Below are 20,000 nucleotides of genomic sequence, written 5' to 3' on the forward strand. Positions count from 1 at the left end.
TTTTTTGGTTTTTTTAAAAAAGCAAAAAGAATGTGAAGATCTCATGGTTTAAGTAGCTTTGACTGTTTTCCTACTGTTCAAGTGACTTGTACTTTTCTGATAATGATTGAAAGTCTATCACACCAGAAGCCAACATATATTTTATGTTGTAAAGGAGCAACAATTTCTGGTGAAATAAATACACAGAAAACCAAATCTCAACTACAATATACATATAGTAGATAGTCATGCTTATAAATATATCAGTAAGAAGCTTGCAAAAAAGCAACAAATATAGCATGATATACTTCTGGTAATATCTAAGTGAATTATGTCCTTGAATGACAGAGATGGAGACAAGTATTGACGGGGATCAATTTCTGAATCTGGCACAATCCCTCTGCCCCCATCTCAAAATAAGAAGCAGCAACTTAGTAAAATGAGTCTTGGTTTTATGGATTACAAGTTTGCAGTCTAGTCAGCAAGAATGATTTATCCAAAATGCACCAGTAGAAAAGCATAGATATAGCTCGTAAAGGAACAATAGAACTTTAAGATCACAATGGTTCAGTATGTGAAAAACACTATGAATCTATAAAATTCCAAGCAGAATTATGAACTCTGGGAAAATAAAGTGAAAAGAACTGGAATTACCAATCTACCTCCTCTTTTTTTTTTTTTTTTAAAGCCAAGTTCTTTTAAATTTTGACATCAGTTGGGAAAATCGTCAGTTGATCTACTGAGCAAAGCTGACAAAATGTATAATAAGATCTCAGTAATATAAAATTAAGTCACATCCTATAAAATTATACACTCTATACACTGTCAAAATGTAAATAGCATTTATCCAAAAATCAAATGCCAAATTACTGAGAAGTGCTGTAGCAATTCACTTAAAAATTGCCTATAAAAGAAAGAATTAGCTATATTTGAATTAGCTAAATTTGCAAAGTAAATTGCATTTACTATTAATTTTTACTGCTAATTTTTAAATAAGAGAACAACGATTGAGGGGAATACATTTTATCTTATGATAATATAAGATTGATATGATTTTTAAAATAAAAAGTTCAACATAACTAATTGTCCAAAACTATGCTCTAAACTAGCCTGGAAAAGACAATTATTTCTTAAGTTAAGTGACACTCTGTTCTCTCAGATAAATTTGAATAGTTAATCAATATATCTACTGGCTCACTTGGCTAGTAATCCAAAGCATCCTTTCTACATTCATTCTGAGATCATCTTAACACCACAGAACTATGTGTTCAGTGGTTTTTAAGAAGAGTGTAAAAGGTGATTTGGGGAAAGGAACGTTTTTTTAAAAAAAATCTTTTGGTCCACAAGTTAAATTGGACTACTTTGAAACTGAACCACTTCAATTGTCCTCAGCTAAATATTTTGTCAAAGAATCTGTCCTCCCCATTCCCCAAGGCTTTTCCTTCCCTGCCAATAAATGTAAACATTTGTAAAGGCCCCTAGAGGTCCCCATACTAGAACACCTAGACAGTTGCTCTTTTTTGGTAATTGAAAGTATAATCGACAAGAGTTTGATTTCTCAAAATGAGTATGAACACAAAGTGCTTTACAAAAGGACATACTTACAAAGAGCAACAGCTTGTACATCTTAAACAATTTACATGTGTATCTGAAAATGCTGTTTCCAAAGCAACTCATTTGTCCAACTACCAGGAGACTCATTTTTGATTGATTTTTAAAAGCAAACTTCTCAAAATTCAAAGCACTGAGGAGTTGCATAGGAGTGAAGCCAATACTAAAGCAATTTTACAGTAATACATTCACACTCTCTAAAGCCATATTTTAAACGGTTAATCCTGAAGTTAGAAACCGACGAAGGCTGTCACTCTTTATAGCTTAAGTGCAACCTGACTTGTTCAGACGTGGGAGATTCCTCTCCTCCTAGATGACAACATGACAGGCTTAAACTCCATGACAGACATCAGAGGAACTTACACTGTCGGAATGCTTGGCAGGGTCACAGTCCCACGAGGTCACGGGCTGCTGGGAGCTGTCCATGGTGCTGAAGAAACACTCCGGCCCATTTGAGAGGAGAGGGTGGTTTGCAGAAGCGGCTTTGAAAGAAATCCTACAGGGGCGGCCCTGTTAGCAGGTAGGGTTACCTGAAATTTTTCCACCCCACACACTACCAGGGAAACGCTCTGTGCCTTCGGCTCTCAACCACGCTCAGGCAGCTCTTGGTGAAGAAATGTATTGATGATGAGAAAGAGAGCTCTATGGGAAATGAAGCTGGCTGTTTTTCTTCTTTTGCTTGTGTTCTTCACATTGAAGACATAGAAGTACAGAGGAGTCCAGGTAAAGTTCCTGATCTCAATGTTTTAGTCCAAAGCAACCAATGCACTTCCCCTTGTTGTGGTGTCTACTTTTAAAGTGAATCATAAAAAAAGCTGGGAATTCCACAAGCCCTGCACACCACACATATGTGCACATGGGTCTGTCTGTCTCCCTCTAGCCCCAGGCTCCTCTGCTGAAGATTCTCACAGCACAAATCGGGGTCTCCTGATCTGCACAGATTATCTGCTCCTGAGCCTGCAGGGAATAAAGAGCCACATGACACCCAATGATGTCATCTCTGAAGCGGGTCACAGTGCTGCTGGATACAGATGAAGTTCTTCCATTAAGAATTTAGCAGAGAGACTTTCTTGAAAATCCATTTGCATTAAATAGCTTGGTCTTCTACCCATTTACTTAACCCTAACAATACAGGGCCACGAGAGGCAATCAGGTCTGTCTCCTACATGGAAGCAGCAGTCTCTTTTAAGCTAGAATCAGTCTAGGTACAGTGTTAGGGACAAATAATTCTAATGAACTCACAGGCTTAGAGTACAAAGGCATTTCCCTTCCAGATGGGGCTGTGGGAGTCCAGGAACTCCAACATCTACTTCTAAAACACCTTTCCCGGATTTTAGCATGTGGAAAATATCAGTCTTCTTTAAATCAATCCACAGTGATTGCAACATAAAAAATGCTGGCAACTGTGTTCAAGAATTCTAACAATGTTTTGTGGAGTGGAATAAAACCAGTTTAGAAACATAACATGGTCTCACAAATGCTTTGCTTTCTCTGAAAGGAGCTGAAGATGTTGACAGGAAACCTTCTTTTACCCATTGTGTTCAGATGCTTTTTGAGCTCTGAATGAAATGAGTAGTATTTTAGTTGTATCATAATTAATCTGCATATCTGATTGTCATTACACACCGTGGTGAGGGACAACTGTAAAGAACGGATTGAGAAACGCCTACTTTGATTCTGTGTGTCATCTTTCTTTCCTCTTTCTTGTCAGTTATGTGCCATAATTAACAATTTTCCATCATAACTGACACTCTGATCAGCTAATACTTAAATTGCTTAATGCCTTTTCACTGCAACTAAGTAATTGTCATAGCCACAGTGAAGAATTATCTGAAACCTGTCTAATTAGTTTTCATTGGATACATTTCTTCTAGGGTTAAAACCCAACTAGCCTGGCCACCAGGAACGTTGTTTGAAGAGCACATTGCTCTATCTTACCCTGACCGAGACAGAATCATAAATGTGATAAAAAACAAAAACAATGCTCTGTACGATCAGTGTCACTGGATGGAGGCAAATCCACAAAACACAGTGGGGATTACTTTGGTATCACAATATTTCCCTCAGCTCCTCCTCAAACCACATCTACACAATGCCAAAATACAAACACTGAGAGAAAACCAAACTCCTCCATGTTTTGGTCATGTACATTTCCAAAAATACCAACACCAATAAAACCATTACTTTTCCAATTTCTAGCATTTGGTACTTCCTATTAGACTTTAACAATGATGAAGATTATCTGAGACATTTTTTGTGCCAGTACTGGGGCTTGAACTCAGGGCTTTAGACTCTCCTTTGGCTTTTTCTCTGAAGGCTGGCACTCTACCATTTAAGCCACAGCTTTACTTCTAGCTTTTTGGTGGTTAATTGGAGGTAAGAGTCCTCCCCTCCCCTCCCCTCCCCTCCCCTCCCCTCTCCTCTCCTCTGATTGGTCTGCCCAGGCTGCCTTCGAACTGTGATCTTCAGATCTCAGCCTCCTGAGAGTAGCTGTGATTACAGGCATGAGCCACCACATCCAACTATCTGAGACTCTAGATACAAAATCCCAGGTCCCTTTCCTCAGATATTTTGGTAAATATCCTAGAATCTACATTTTTATAGGTTTCTATATACTTTTCTTAAAGTTCCTGAAGTAATTCTTATCTAGAAAATGCTGAAATAATTAATGAATTATGTTTATAATATAAAAACCAAAGTAAGTCAAATCAATTATGATCCTTTTCAGGATGAAAAGCCAAACTGCAGCTCCATGAAACACTTAAGAATTTATTGGAGATACCCTCCTCCAGCAGCCTCAGGTTTGCACAGGATGCACTTCCCCTAAGACCCTGTCCCTCCTCCTCCCCTCCTCTCATCCCTTTCCTCCCTTCCCCTCCCCTCCCTGCCTTCATGGAGTTCCTCAGGTGGCAGGATTAGGCCAAGGAGGCCTCTGTGGCCCAAAGTCCTTGTCTCCCTTTACAGAACTCACTTGGCCTTGCCCTCCTGGGAAGGATGGGCCTACAACTTTCCCTGCTCCCTAAGTCCAGTAACAGAAGGCTGAATGGTGCCTCAGTAAGAATTACACTTGCAGATCCAACCTTGACAGGAAATAGAGCTGAGATTTTAATCTCTTAGAAACAAGAAGAATTAAAGGAGAAAATCTTCACCTTCTACTAGTGTTGTTGCGTTGAATGAACTTGGATTTTTTTTTTACATATATATAAACTCTACCAAGCAGTTCATGTAAGAAGTTTTATAGGTGAGGTTACTTATTAAAAGTTTTACTTGCATAACACAGCCCTATAATACAGGCCTATAAAAAGGAGACAGCATGTATAAAACTTTAACTGGAAGCTTTATACAACACATATTTCAACTCGCATTAATTTTGTTATTCAGACACTAAAGAAATTCCAGCTCTGGGAACCTTTTTCTTTAACAACTACTACAAGAGAATTTTGGTACTCAAACTGTGTTCTGTGGATCACAGTTCAATAAGACATGAAGGATTGATCAAAGGAGCTTGGAAATGCAAAAACAGTGTTATTGCAGGTGCAGACTTCACATTAATTTAATAAGAAGAGAAGAAGCCTTGGAACAAATGAGTTGATTTATTTCACCTCCTCCTTGTCAATTGCCATCTGTTAAAATTCTATAAAACTAATCTGCCCGAAGCTATATTCTAAGACATTCTGCTATAGAAGATGTCCATCCCAGCAGTCTGATCTTGTTAATAACAATTCTTGCTGTATCTTTACAATGAAAGGAAAGTCATCGGGTAGATCCTGAAAGTTGTGCTTTTGTTACAGGAAGTGCCTGAGTTACTGGGCTGGAGACATGGCTCCGGTGGTAAGAGTGCATACCTTGCAAACAGGAGGCCCTGAGTTCAAACTTCAGCACTGCCTGTATAAATAGTGCAGTCTTCATTGAATGATCACTGTCTTCTCCTTGTCTGACAGAAGCCTGGCACACAGGTGACAGCAGATATTTGTAGGGAGTAAATGATGTGGGCTACTCCAGGATGGAAATATCTGTCTCTCTTCATCAAAGATGACTTGTTTGTAAGAGGAAAGGGCAAAAGAGCCTTAGGCTTCTGAGCCTTCCAGAGAACACAGGAGCTGGTGTGGACCCTGCTCCAGCTCCACTAATCCATATTCAGCAGAGTTTGCATGCACCATGTGCTCAGAGCCACTGAAAAACCCCAGCTGAAGTCCTGTACCCAGGACAGCTCCTGAGAGCTGCACTACTGAGCCACTTGGCAACCCTAGCTCTAACAACCACAGACTCTAGAATGCTGTTTCCCAAAGAGGGTCCCATGGATTGGGGGTCCAGCAAGACAAGATTCATGTATATTTATACAAAAATGTATGGTGTGCAAAAATCATAAACCAAGAATTGTTTTATACATGTTTTCACAGTCATATACATTTTTATATTATTGGTGCAATTCCTGAAACTTTGAAGAAATACTTATTTTTTAAGATGGGGTTGTTGGGGGAAAAGAAGTTTATCAATAATTGGGTAGATACCAAGAAGTAATGTGTGTGTGTGTGTGTGTGTGTGTGTGTGTGTGTGTGTGTGTGTGTGTGTGTGTGTGTGTGTGTGTGTGTATGTTACTTTCATCTAGATTTGGGGACAAATAAGGTGACAGAATCTGTGCTACTTTGGGGTCTGAGAGACAAATGGAGTACAACGTTGGGTGCTGAAACATTAGAACTTAAGGGATATAAATTTATAACAGCTGGGCATGAGACCATAATTTGCTCCTGACCTGGAAAATCTAGGTTATTGAATTATTGAGTGGCACATGGCTCTATAATTCTACAGCTCTCAAGACTGAACTGGCAAGGGCCCCCAGAAACCCTCTTTCAGGGCCCAGCTCCCCACCAAAGAGGCCGAGACTTTGTAACAAGACGTCTCCCTCCACAGCAGCCTCCTCCAGAGGTGGTGTAAGCTGGGGGCCGCGTCTCAGAAGGGCACTAACAGTCTGATGGAGATGGACGTTCTGGACGCTGACGCGTGTCCTGTCCAGCCTCAGGGCAGGCCTGACTTCCAGTGGTGGACTTGGTTCAGCAGGTCACCCTCTGTCCATCGACCAATACGTAGGCACTGTGCCGAAATCCAGGACCACCCAAACAGCTCCTTTAACCACAGGAGCTGCAGCCTCCTCCCCAGGCCGTTAGCTGGCCCAGACCCCTGCCCAGGAACCAGCATGGTGGGGGTGGGGGGAGGCAGGGAAGGAAAGGCCTTGGTGAGGGGCTTGTGTGCGGCTAGAAAGGAGCTTGATTCTGTTACCCCTGCAGAGTGGGGGTCCCCACCCTTCTCCCCTCAGCTCTGCAAGGAAGAATGACCTAGCCTCACATCTCCGCTCTCAGGAGAGGCCTACTTGTTATGCAGCAACGGTGTTATTTTTATTTTTTAATGGTTCTGAGGATTGAACGAGGCAAGCGCTCTACCATTTAAGCCATCACACAGTCCAACACCCTGTCAGAAATAAGGTCTCCCTACTTTGGCCTACGATGGCTTCGAACTCCTGATCTTCCTGCCTTCACTTCCTCCAAAGCTGGGATCATTTATGTACTACCATGCTCAGCTCAGATGCAAACAAGTTGTATCTTCAGAAGTGGAAAACAAAGCTGTAATGAGAGCAACAGGAAAATAAAAGCCTAAAGTATTACTTTTGTAGTATGCCATCCAGCCTCAGAGTATAAATGCACCTGTTTGTTCTGAGACATAGCTGACTATGGGTGCATCCGAGTCATGACCAGGCACTGGGCCTCAATCCCAATGGAGCAAAAGTTCCAACCTTGCTCTCCATGCTTCCCAAGGCATCTTGAGTAAACAGAATTGAGTATCACTGAAAGCAGATTCTGCTTTCATTTCTTGGGAACCCACAGAGGGACTCATGACGTTGTACCAACCTTCATGCCAAAATCAGGGCAGCTCTGGGGAGCTGGGGTATCCAGTTGCAAATGGAAAAAGTCCTCTTTCCTGCAGAAATGTGGCAGTGCTATTGTGTTTGTTTGTCAAACAACCCTGGGGTTTGATCTCAGGTTTTTATGTCTGCTAGGCAAGTGCTCTATCCACTTGAGCCATAGCCTTTTTTCCCTCTTATTTTTAGGTAGATTTTATAGATTTTATTCTCTAGCATTCTGTGTGTCCTGCATAACTGGGATCATAGGCATTTATCACTGCCCAGGACTTACTGGTTAAGATGGGGTCTTATTACCATTTGCCCAAGCGAGCCTTGTTCTTTAATCCTCCCAATCTTTATTTCCCAAGTAGCTGAGATTTCAGACATGCTCCACCATACCCAGCCCCCGGAGACACTGTGTTGTCATGTTCTCTCACCAGCCAAAGTCTCAGTCCATGAGCCATAAAAAATGGGAACCAAGGGGAATAATTGGTGTGACCACAGAGGAAATTCACTTGAGCTAAACGAGGCTTAGAAAACCTTCGACGATCTCCATGTTTTTTTTCAGGATTTATCGAGCAGGATATGCAAATGACTTCAGAAAAGAAGATTAGTCACAAAGTTCAGTTTCTTTCTATTACATTTCACTAGCAAACCTACAAATCTCTGATCTGGGAGCTGAATGTACATGCATTTTTATCACAGGAAATTTACTAATAATAATTTACTAATAATATACAAAGTATCCTCCTCTGCTGTCCTTTGTCTTATTACTATGAATATATTTTTGATTTTATTTTTATTTATTTTATTTTTATTTATTATATTTTTTATATATTTATTTTTATTTAAATTTTATTTAGTTTTTGCCTAGGGCTTGAACTCGGAGCCTGAGTGCTCTCCTTGAGCCTTTATGTGCTGGAGGCTAACAGTCTACCACTTGAGCCACAGCACCACTTCCAGCTTTGTTTCTGAAAGGTTTGTTGGATATAAGAGTCACCAACTTGGGCTGGGAAGGTGGCTCAGTGATAGAGTGCTTGCCTTGCATGCATAAGGCCCTGGGTTCGATTCCTCAGCACCACATAAGCAAAAAGAAAAAAGCCGGAAGTGGCGCTGTGGCTCAATTGGTAGAGCACTAGCCTTGAGCTGAAGAGCTGAGGGACAGTGCCCAGGCCCAGAGTTCAGGCCCCACAACCAGACCTCCCCCGCCAAAAAAAAGAGTCACCAACTTTTCTGCCTGAGCTGGCTGCAAACCACAAGCCTCAGATCTCAGCCTCCTGAGTAGCTAGGATTACAGGTGTGAGCCACTGGTGCCTGGTCACTGGTATTTTTAAGGCAAAAAAGTTAACTGTTAAGTTTGAGACCCACAACGCTACCCCCTCCCCATTCTAAGTTCTGATGTTCAGTCATCACATGACGCGTTAGAATACTCACACCACTCACATAACATCACCTTCCCTCTCATTGCTCTCAAATTTGCCATTTCAACAGCGGTGTTGGAAATTTTAACCAGAGAGCCACACAAGAGGCCATGTCTAAAATCAAATGGATTTTTTTCAATTGTTTAATTCACTATTTCTAGACATAAAATTGTGGAATAGTCTCAGAAATGCACTGGCTGATTGCTACGCTTCAGTCAGCCAATATATACGTGTGTGTTGTTCACAAGGGCTCGTGTGCTAGGCAGAGGGAGGCATGGAGCCGAGTCAGTGAGCAGTGTGAGGGGTGCAGCTAGTGTCTCCGTGTTGCCATCTGTAATACGGGAGGAACAGCAGTACCTGCCTCCTTCACCCCACCACTGAGCAAACTGAAGCCAACCACAGCGCCTGTGTGGCCTATAGCAAGGGCTCTGCTCTGGTTAATAGTGAGGATGAACTGAGATCTCAACCACCTGAGAGCTCACACCTCTAATGCCGAACTGTTGTTATGTATTTCCCTGCAGAAGCCTCTGCCGGCTCTTTAACCACTAAGCGAGGCCCATACCATCAACATGACACTCGGCTCAGCCCGGGGACTCTGCCAAGGCAAGGCCGCTAGGTCTGGACAGACAGGAGGACAGGAGAATGAGTGGACAGGAGGACAGGCGGGCAGGAGGACAGGCAGTCATTTTAGGGGCCACCAGCAAGGCTGAAGAGCTCCCCACCAGCGGGGGCGGGGTTGGCTTCCAGTGGAGGCCATGTTAGAGGTCCGTAGAGGAAACAGGACACACAGCTGATGTGATTTCAGAAGACTGGCAAGAGCTCAAAGCAGGAGCCCAGGTTCAGCGTGCGAGATGATGCACAAGTCAGGCCTCAGCTCACAGCCTTGGAGTTGGACGGAGCCTTTCTGTGGGAGACGAGCAGACAACACTGTGTGGGTTTCGTGGTGTCCAGCAGGACTGAAGGCTTTTCACAGCTGGCTCCTCATCCCTTTCAAGCTCAGCCCTTGCAGGCCAGGGAAAGCGAGCCTTCCTATCTTGGGCTCCAGGAGATCTGTGAGCCCCAGTGGGCCTGGCTGCGTGCTGAGGTGGGAGAGGAGCACTCCCTCTTCCCTCGGGCTCCTTTGTGCCCACATGGATGTGGGGACGAATCTTCCTGAGCAGTGCCCTGGGACCTGGGACTCAAGGGAGTTCAAGGAGCTGAGTTTGCTGTAGCAACTTGCAACAACAGGAACAGAGTTTATGAACAGTGTTTCTTGGGTCTGGGCATGGTGGTACACAGCTGGAATCCCAGCTTCACAGGAGGCAGGTGGAGGTAGGTGAATGGAGGTCAGCAAGAACACAAGTGGGAGGCCTTATCTAAGCAACACCAAAAGCAAATAGAGTGTCTGCCTAGCGAGTGCAAAGGCCTCAGTTCAAAGGCCAGCCCTCTCCATCTTATCTCCTCTCCTCCCCTCTCATACTGTTATGCTTGACTTTATACACTTAATGTCACATTGCTGCTAATGCCAAAGTTGTTTATGACCATTGGCAGTCTCCATTAGAATTCTAGGCAGGACCCGCCTCCTTTCCAATGGATGATTGATGACCCATCTTCACCCTTGTCCTTTGTGCAAGGTCCCTGCCAGCTATCTCACCTCGGGACAAATGAAACTGCCAGGGACATAGGAAATCTCTATTTGCAAAGGGCAGAGCACTGAGGAGTCAGGCTCCTGGAGGGTGGATAGAATGATGCACAGAGGTGAGCAGACGGCAGAGCCAGTGGGGAACATGTGCGCTCACCCCCCAAATCCTAGAGTGCTGGAGTCCACATGGACAGCAGAGAAGCCGCTCTTATCCTAGGAGTCTCATAAAGCCCAGATGTTAAGCCCAAGGCATGGCCGAAGTCACTGGGTCCTGGGCCTCCCAGAGTTTGGTAATTGTCCCCATTGGGGGTGGGTTCAAAGGCAGTTAAGCCAAACTTTTAACTGGTTGATAAAAAGGATTTCTGAGACTGAGTTTCCATCCCTCAAATAGCATCTTCCAGGTCATTTAATCTACATGTTCTGTTGGCATTTAAATGCTTCCTAAGCACCCGATTTGCAGTTTATTTTTTATTCACAAATCATGGACTATAAGCAAATGCCAAAAGCCCAGGCATTTTCCAGCATGGCTCACACGCGCCCTCTAGTGCTGAGATTTCTGCATGCACTAGCCATGCCACCAAGAAATAGTCCTTTAACATTCCATTTCTCTATCCGTTGAAAAAAAACAACAAAAGATATTCTACAGCTATAAACACATCCTATTCTCCCTCCTTAAAAACCACATGCTGACATGTAAAAAAAAATTAAAGAATGGATAATATAATCATCAGAACACATTATAAAGTAACTTCTGCTTGATCCCAACGAGCACATACTATTCTGAATGTCAAGAAACCTTTTTACAAGTCAGCAAAGTAGTAATGAACAGTTTAAAATAAATAATATATTTTGGGTCCAAACTTTTCAGCATTTCAATGACTGTTTAAACATCAGCACATTGTCTAAATCCACCAAATCCTACTGTAGAAGTACCTGATGACTGATTTCTCCCTGAATTTGGTGTTTATTAAAATATACATTTTCACCAGATTCCTTTCTGCCTTCACTGTGTCACCCAAGGATCTGAACCTGGTGACCAATGGGCCAGTTGTTCTGGGCTGTGCAGGTAAGATCTGTTTACCTTTCAATCTTCATGGCAGACACTTCAAAATCCACATCCCTAGCTTCTCCTGAAGGAACAGCCACAGCAGGCAATGGCCGCGCCCCATCCGCACCTGACAACACACGTCCAGCAGCGGAGCAGGTTGGCCTTTGTTGGGGCCTTGCCCTGTTCAGCCCCTGCACACCACGCCCCCACCAGCCTCATGGGTCACTGGCCTGGCCTGGAGTATAAACCCCCTTTCTGTCCTTCCTGAAAAAGTTCTCTTTCTAATTCTCACAAGTATGGCAGGATCATCATCCCCCCAGGCTACACAAGGCCCTCACAAGGCCCAACACCAGGCCGCATGAGGCTCACACAAGGTCCATACAAGGCCCACATGAGGAATACATGAGCTTCACAGGGCCTACACGAGACCCCCACGAGGCCCAAGCCAGACCCGCACCCCACCCACATGAGGCCCAAATGAGCCCCTCAGGGCCTACATGTGGCCCACACAAGGCCCTCACGAGGCCCACACGAGGCCTACACGAGGCCCACATGAGACCAACATGAAGCCCACACAAGGCCCACACAAGGCCAATACAAGGCCCACACGAGGCCTACTTGAGGCCCACACAAGGCCCACACAAGGGCCACCTGAAGCCCACATGAGGCCCGCACAAGGCCCACACAAGGCCCACATGAGGCCCGCACAAGGCCCGCACAAGGCCCACACAAGGCCCACATGAGGCCCGCACAAGGCCCACACAAGGCCCACATGAGGCCTGCACAAGGCCCACACAAGGCCCACATGAGGCCTGCACAAGGCCCACACAAGGCCTACATGAGGCCCGCACAAGGCCCACACAAGGCCTACATGAGGCCTGCACAAGGCCCACACAAGGCCTACATGAGGCCCGCACAAGGCCCACACAAGGCCCACATGAGGCCTGCACAAGGCCCACACAAGGCCCACATGAGGCCCGCACAAGGCCCACACAAGGCCTACATGAGGCCCGCACAAGGCCCACACAAGGCCCACATGAGGCCCGCACAAGGCCCACACAAGGCCCACATGAGGCCCGCACAAGGCCCACACAAGGCCTACAGAAGGCCTACAGGAGGCCCACACAAGGCCAACATGAGGCCCACACAAGGCCCACACAAGGCCTACACGAGACCCACACATGGCCCACACAAGGCCACCTGAGGCCCACACAAGGCCACCTGAGGCCCACACAAGGCCTACACGAGACCCACACAAGGCCCACACGAGGCCCACACGAGGCCCACACAAGGCCCACACGAGGCCCACACAAGGCCACCTGAGGCCCACACAAGGCCACCTGAGGCCCACACAAGGCCACCTGAGGCCCACACAAGGCCACATGAGGCCCACACAAGGCCCACAGGGCCTAATACAAGGCCCCACAAGCAGATTGTTGTAATGAACAGACCAAAATCCCATTTGAGTAACACACAGGCCAGGGAGAGCACAAAGGAAGAACATGGCAATTCGATTCCTCTAGACTTGATTGAGTACCTTTGTGTCCGTGAATCATCTCTGTTCCAACAGAGATCCACGCTGTGGCACCCACCCCGCCCATGCCAGGACGTGAGCCAGATCCCAGGAGAGGGCAGCAACTGCAAACGGCCCACACAGATCCTCGCAGTGACTCCCAACCAGGCCAAGGACGTGAGCCAGACCCTGGGAAGGGGGTGGGGTGGGGCAGCACTCACGGGCGTGCTGCTATCGGAGAAGGTGTTCATGCTGACTGAGCTGCTGAGCTTGTCCGAGGAGATGGACGGTGGCGATGGACTCCTCTTCTCCACCACATCTTGTCTCTGCAGGTGCTCTCTCCATGCCCGCTGAATGCTGCAAAAAACCAACACACCTGTCACCCGTGCCCAGGCCCCAGGCTTGGCACTGCACCAGAGGAGCCAGCCCTGAAGACAGATAAGTCCTCCATTCTGGCCACTGGGACTCTACTGACCTTTACACGCTTCCCTGGGCCAACGTGGTCTAAAAGAGTCAACTGAGTCAGAAAAAGCCAACTCGATTAGCACCCCTGTAGGTTCTTTGCTTATGGGACCAAGCAAATCTTTCAGTTTCTCATAAATGAGAATAATGAAGTGGCTGATGGCTATATATTCGTTTGTTCCATCCAGGATCACCAAGGGGCCACTGGGTGACAGAGTCAACCATTGCCCCTGGACAGGGACTTCAGCACACACCCATGGGGCTGTCACTCCTTCAAGACATCCAGGTGAGGGACAGACATCTGCCATGCAGTGACCTCTGGGTGGGCCTATGCTGAGGACAAGCATGAGACCACTGTGGGCGTGGATGTTACATTTGAAAGAAGGAACAGGAAGTCTGTGGGGGAAGGGAAGGAAGGGAGGAAGAGAGGAAGTAAGAAAACAAGGGAGGAAGGAAGGATCAAAAGAAGGAAGGTACTATGAATTACAGTGCTCAGGGAAAAGTCCAGAAGCTGCAACCAGAGCTCAGACACTGTCTTTTGCTGGAGAGAGGTTGGTTCTTTGAAGTGCTGGCAGGCCTGGCTTTCCTGTCAGGAGCTGTGCATAATTGGTGCAGGAATTGAGAAGGACTTTTAAAGGTCCCTCCCCCAAATCAAAGATGCCTCAAGCTCCACTGCGGGAGGTTCTGGCTACTCCATACTGCACCACATGGCATCACATCGCACCTCTGTCTGATTGTGCAGTGCTTGGTCTGATCCACTTTTGTGGTTGGTTTAAAGACCTTGGAAGTACTGCAAGGTGCCCTACTGAGGCTAGTGCGGTCATGATTTCTTCCAGGGCTGTTTTATTAGAGAAGCAAGCATTTGGAAACTGTTAGTAAAGCACAGGTTTGGGGTCTCCCAAGTTCTGTCCCATAAGCTACTGCAGACACACACACTGCTCTTCAAGAGCTCTAAATGTACACTGCTGTAAAGGGGGTGAGAAATGAAGAGACATCCACACAGGCTTGTAAGCCTGAAAGCCATTCTACTCAATCCTCTCTTTCTCCTCATATGAGATTCCTGTGATGACCCAGAACATGAAGACAACGCAGCAGCAGCAACTTTTTTCAGAAGTATTACATTTTTACCTCGCTGAATACCAGGGGATGGTGTCACACCTTTAAAGAACCAAAACCAGCGTAGTGAGCCCGTGGTCTGCAAAGCTGAATTCATCTAAGCCAAGCCCCTCCCTTTCCTTCTTAGTTTTATAGAATCTGGAGATTGGTGTGTCAATTTTCCTCAGGGCAGAGATTAAGAAAACAGTATTCTAAGCAGGTATATTGTTCTTTAACTGATGAGGGAACACAGTATCTTTAATACTTCTCTATGCCCATCAGATTCCATAATACAAGTTTTGCCTGAGTTTTTTTCCCCCCTTTTGGAGGGGGAGGAAAAGTACTGGGGTTTGAATTCAGGGCTTGCTAGGCAGGCACTGTACCACTTGATCCACACCTCCAGACCTTTCTGCTGTGGTTGTATTTGAGTTATGGTCTTGTTTCTTATAGGGCTGACCTGGGCCCCAGCCTCCTTTTTACCCATCACTGTAGCTGTAGTGATGGGCATGTATCTGTCGAGATGGGTCTGGTCAACATTTTTGCCTAGGCTAGCCTGGAACCACGATCCTTCTAGCCACAGCAGGCTGCGTAGCAGGCATGATCAGTACAGGCCACACCTCCGGCTTTCACAAGCTTTCTCTTTTGGCCTGGTCTGGCCTTGAACCATGATCCTCTCAAACCCAGCCTCACAAGTAGCCAGTAGCATGTGCCACAGACACCCAGAAGGTTCTTTTATTTTTGAAGACTTAATTTACAGCCATTGTCCAGCTATATGGAAACAAATTTGCTTACATATAATATCTTATTCTTTTTTTGAACCTGAGATGACACTATAAACATTTTCTACCTATTCCTTGTCTTTCACAGTTATAGTCCTGAACACTGCACAACAGGCAAGGCATTGACTTTAACATGGTTAAAAATAACAGCAGACATCTTGGGAGCCAAGCCTCTAATATACAGGCCTGGCCAGACACTGAACATCCAAACTATGGCTAAGCCAGCCGCTGTGCCAGTGCTCAACCCAGGGCCACAGCCACCCCGGGTACATGAAAAGAAGGGTCTGCCTCACACAAAGCTCATGGACTGAGAGCTGGAAAGCAAAGTGGGTGCTGGAACCAGGCAAAAAGAAGAAATTAAGATTGGATGGATAAAACCAGCTGCTGTGGTAAAGAATGACTAGAAAATAAGAGAGACATGTGCTAACCTCAGCTTTCTTCCTGGACACCAAGACTCGATGTGCCCATGTTGCTAGATTTGGTTATCTTGTATTTGGAAAAAAAAGTCTTCAAATAATTTCATAACATCAAAGAACAAATAATTTGGGGCTAGGAACATGGCTCAGGTATTAGGAGTGCTTGTCTAGCAAGCATGAAGCCTTGGGTTTGAGTCCTGCCCACTGCCGAAGCAACAAAACAAAACAAGAACTAGGGACTTGACCACCAAATTTGTATTCATGAAAATCTGAAAGTTCTAGTCAGAGAATAAACTTTTCTAGGATACAAAGATTCATAATATCATGATTCCATCATTTAAAAAATTAAGTAAAATAAGGTGGTGCTAGCTATAAAGAAGCCAGCCTGAGTTGAAACTCCAATACTGAAAAGAAAAAAACCAAACAAACAAGCTAAGTCCTAACAATTACTTTGCATGTGTTGCTCAGCCCCAGGAGGAGCAGCTGTCAATGACCACCCACTCAAATGCAGAGGCTAAGGTCAAAGATCGGGAGCCCGTTGCTCGGTATTGCTACCACTGCTGCATCTTCCAGTTCTTCTGGAACTTTCTGCAGGTTTCTTCACCAATCCCAAGAGCCACCTTGGCTCCAAGCACCTGAGGTCCCTTGTGGACGAGAATGGAGGCACCTTGGGTCCTTGGTGTATAAGTAGCACTTTTCTTTATGAAGAACACTGAGAAGACACCTCAGAAATAAGGCACTGTGTCTAAGCAAGAGCCACAATATGATGCTACTAAAACCTCACACAGCCAGCCCCAGGCCTCCACCTAAGCAAGGACTGGTCGCCCACAGCCTCGCCGGATGTGAGGACAGGAAGGCAAGGCTGTGTGTGGCTCCCTGCTCTCTGCAATACTGGGGATGTGCTAAGCAGGGGACTGCAGGTGTGTTCTCACATCACTGTGTTCCTCAATGAGCTCAATGACAAAAGCTTACCCGGGAGCAAGTGTGTTTACAATGATAAATATCCTTGTGAGTTTTACTTCTCATTAGCTGTGGCTTTAAGCACAATGCTAACTAACTGGCCTACATTGTACTCATTCACAAGAGGATTACAATAATTTCTTTGCAACTCTTGTGGGGTGTGAAAGATACAATACTCAAGTCAGCCCCACAATGGACAGACCGATTGTGACTACTGGAGAAAAAGGCAAACCCACTGTGCTGGCAAAAATCCCAACTACTTGAGAGGAGGAGGTAGCAACATGGCTGTCTGAGGTTAGCCTGGGTAGAAGCATGAGGCCATATCTGAAAAATAAGCTAAAGCAAAGAGCTGGGGCTGGGGCTACAGCAGGGTGGCTGCATGGAATAACCCTGCCCAGCAAGCACAAAGCCCTGAGCTCAACCCCTAGCCTGAGACAGAGACAGAGAGAATCAAATGCTGCCAACATTTTGACTGAACATATGCACATCACATACACTGATAGGATATTCTGGATTTCTGACAGCCCTGTTGGGATCCAACCTGTTATCAAAGAAGAAATGTCAGGAGAGGTTCCCTGGACTCCATGTCTTCCTTGGACTTTCTCGTGGAGATCTCGGGACAGCCCTACGAGACACAAGAGTGTTCTCATTCTGTAGAGGACACCCAAGGCCCAGAGGCCACCAGTGCTTCTCAGGTCACACAGCAGGTAAGGGGCAGAGAGGGGATTTGAACCTGGATCACTCGAATTCCAAAGTCTGTGCTCTCACTCACTCGTCTCTCACATGGTCTAGCAATTAAACTTTGGACTAAAGTAGATTAGCATTGTGCTCAAACAAATACAATGTAATGAGGCTTTATTGAGAGATATCAGTAAAATTTAAGCAATTGTCTTCCTTCCCTAAAGTACTTTTTTTCTCCGTTACAGAATCTAAATGTCTCATCACAAAATCAAAAATATTAATAAGAAAATCAAGAGGGGAAATGAAGTATTTAATGAGTAGACTTAAAAGATGGTTTGCATTCAAACCATCTGTAAGTTAATCCATCAAAAAGAAAGAGATTGCCCACAGCTTTCAAGTGATGGCCTGCACTGGGAAGTTCTGCCTATCTTACTGCAGTTCCAAAGTTGGCCATGCAGTGAAGGGCAGTAGCTCCACAGAGCTGCACAGCCTGGTCTTCATCTAGCCCCACCCACCCCTGCCCTGCCCTGCTGTCCTTCTTCATATAGACTTGCACAGCACACCACCCTACCTCCTGAGAGCCATAGTCTTAGGACCACTGGAGGACATGACTGCCTAGAAGTGAAGGAATTCACCATTGGCAGGAAGCCTGGGTCACCTTGGTTCTCAGGCACAGGGAATAGGAGATAGTGCACAGGGCGGAGGGAAAGCATGGAAGGAAAAGAGGGGAGGGAGGGTTGCCAGCCGCAGTACAGGAACTGCCTCCTGTGTGGAGGGGAGGTGTGCATCCTCCCATGGGAGTTAAGAATTTAATAACCAGATTAGACAAAAGTCACTGAACTGGAGGGAATTCTCTGGTGGGACTCAGATTGCATTATTGGGCAAGATTAAATTCTGTCTCCCTCAACCCCCTCCAGTGAGTGGAAATGGGGTTTAGAGTTATTAGAGGAGATAAGAAGCCATTTGTTTGCACCTCACTGAGCTGAGACTCCTCCATCAAACCAGCAGACATGAAATAATGCAATGCCAGCTCTCTGAGTTGGCTGGCCTCAGGCCCAGAGACCTTTTCCTTTGCTTCTCCCCTCCACTCCTGCCCCTCAGCCTCCACACATTGGAGGATATGAAAGCTACTGAAAGACCACAGCATTTTCCTAACTTAATTTCAGCATTCAAATTAAGCACTCCTATTTTTTCACATAGTGACTTTGCTTCCCAGTATTTTTATTATATTGAACACGACCCTATCTTAATGAGAAAATCCCTCAGGATCCAGTGACCTGCGCAGTGAATCCGACACACACACCTACCCAAAGGGTTCCACAGCCTGAGCCATGAGGGTTCGCAGGTGTGACACACAGATTCCTGTCAGAGAGCTTCTTAAGAGTGTTAATCTGACACAGAGACACAGTGAAACAGAGAGACACACAAACACAAACACAGAGAGAGACACAGAAGGAGAGAGACAGAGAACACAGAGACAGAGAAATATAGACACAGAGATATAGACACAAGTCATCACTGGCAATTTGTTAAGGAATCACAGAAAACAATCATAAACCATTTGTGATAGGTCTTTTCCCTACCAGGGGACATTTTTTGAAGTTTGAGATTTTATTTTACAATGGAGTCTGCTTCACTGTCAAGCTTATGAGTTTCATTTTGTTAATATTGAGCATTGTTGGCATTATTTTAAAGTAATAGTCATATATACTGGAGAGGGCTCATATTTGGATTTTGTGGGATATGAGAAGAAGTGATGTTTTACAAAACAAGAACTGGAGTGGAAAGAGGAGAGTGTGCACATGTGTGTGCAGATGTATGTAATAAGAGGATGGCCTAATGTGGAATTAACAGAGGGACATGCTAGTGGGCAGAGAAGAATGTAACTTGGTCTGAAAGAGAAGCACCAAGTGGTAGAGATGGTAGTAAGATTTTCCCCACACTGTCCAGTAGGTGATACCGTGGTCCAAAGTATTTAGTTGCTGCTTAAACCACAGAGGAACTGAACAGCTCTAAATGTGAGTAAAATTTTACAAATACACAATAAAAAATATTAAATGATAGAAAAAGAAAAAATTAAAAAATAAAATGTCCTTAGGAACTCCCAGAGTCGAGATTTGTTCAGTGGGTGGGGACCCCAGAGTAATTATTTAATGTAAACTTTATCATAACTTACATTTTCACCTTTGATTCCAAGGGCTGGAGATTGAGGGGATATTTTTCAATATTGTTCTCCACATCCATGGCCAGCTGGTGACTGGAAACAGAAATAACATCTCAGTCTATCTGAACCCAGGAAATAAATGTGTCTAACAACAATGCTGGTATGCCATATATTTTTTAAGAAGCTGATGTAGACTCAATTTTATTTATTTAAATCTATTAACAGAATCCTAAAAATGTATAATAGATGACCACATCCTTCGTTGCAGTGTCTTTTACTTCTTCTGTCTTTTGACCTTGATCAGAGCTAATGGAGAAAAACAAGTCACACCCAGTGTAGTTTCAGGGGAAGATG

General features: G+C 45.1%; 1 protein-coding gene across 2 annotated transcripts in view; it reads right to left on the reverse strand.

Annotated features, from left to right (window-relative positions):
* Window positions 1-20,000, reverse strand: part of LOC138827340 (schwannomin-interacting protein 1) — a 476,238-nt gene that overhangs the window by 350,751 nt on the left and 105,487 nt on the right. For both annotated transcript variants that reach the window (XM_070022856.1, XM_070022858.1), the window contains exons 3-4: window positions 19,659-19,739; window positions 13,311-13,446 (exon numbers count right to left, since the gene is read on the reverse strand). In XM_070022856.1, the coding sequence (XP_069878957.1) occupies window positions 13,311-13,446; window positions 19,659-19,739 (217 nt within the window). The remainder of the gene's footprint in view (window positions 1-13,310; window positions 13,447-19,658; window positions 19,740-20,000) is intronic.

The sequence above is a fragment of the Dipodomys merriami genome, unplaced genomic scaffold, assembly GCF_024711535.1.
Source record: "Dipodomys merriami isolate MVZ:Mamm:240054 unplaced genomic scaffold, mDipMer1.0.p SCAF_154, whole genome shotgun sequence".
In the NCBI taxonomy this organism is placed as follows: Eukaryota; Metazoa; Chordata; class Mammalia; order Rodentia; family Heteromyidae; genus Dipodomys; species Dipodomys merriami.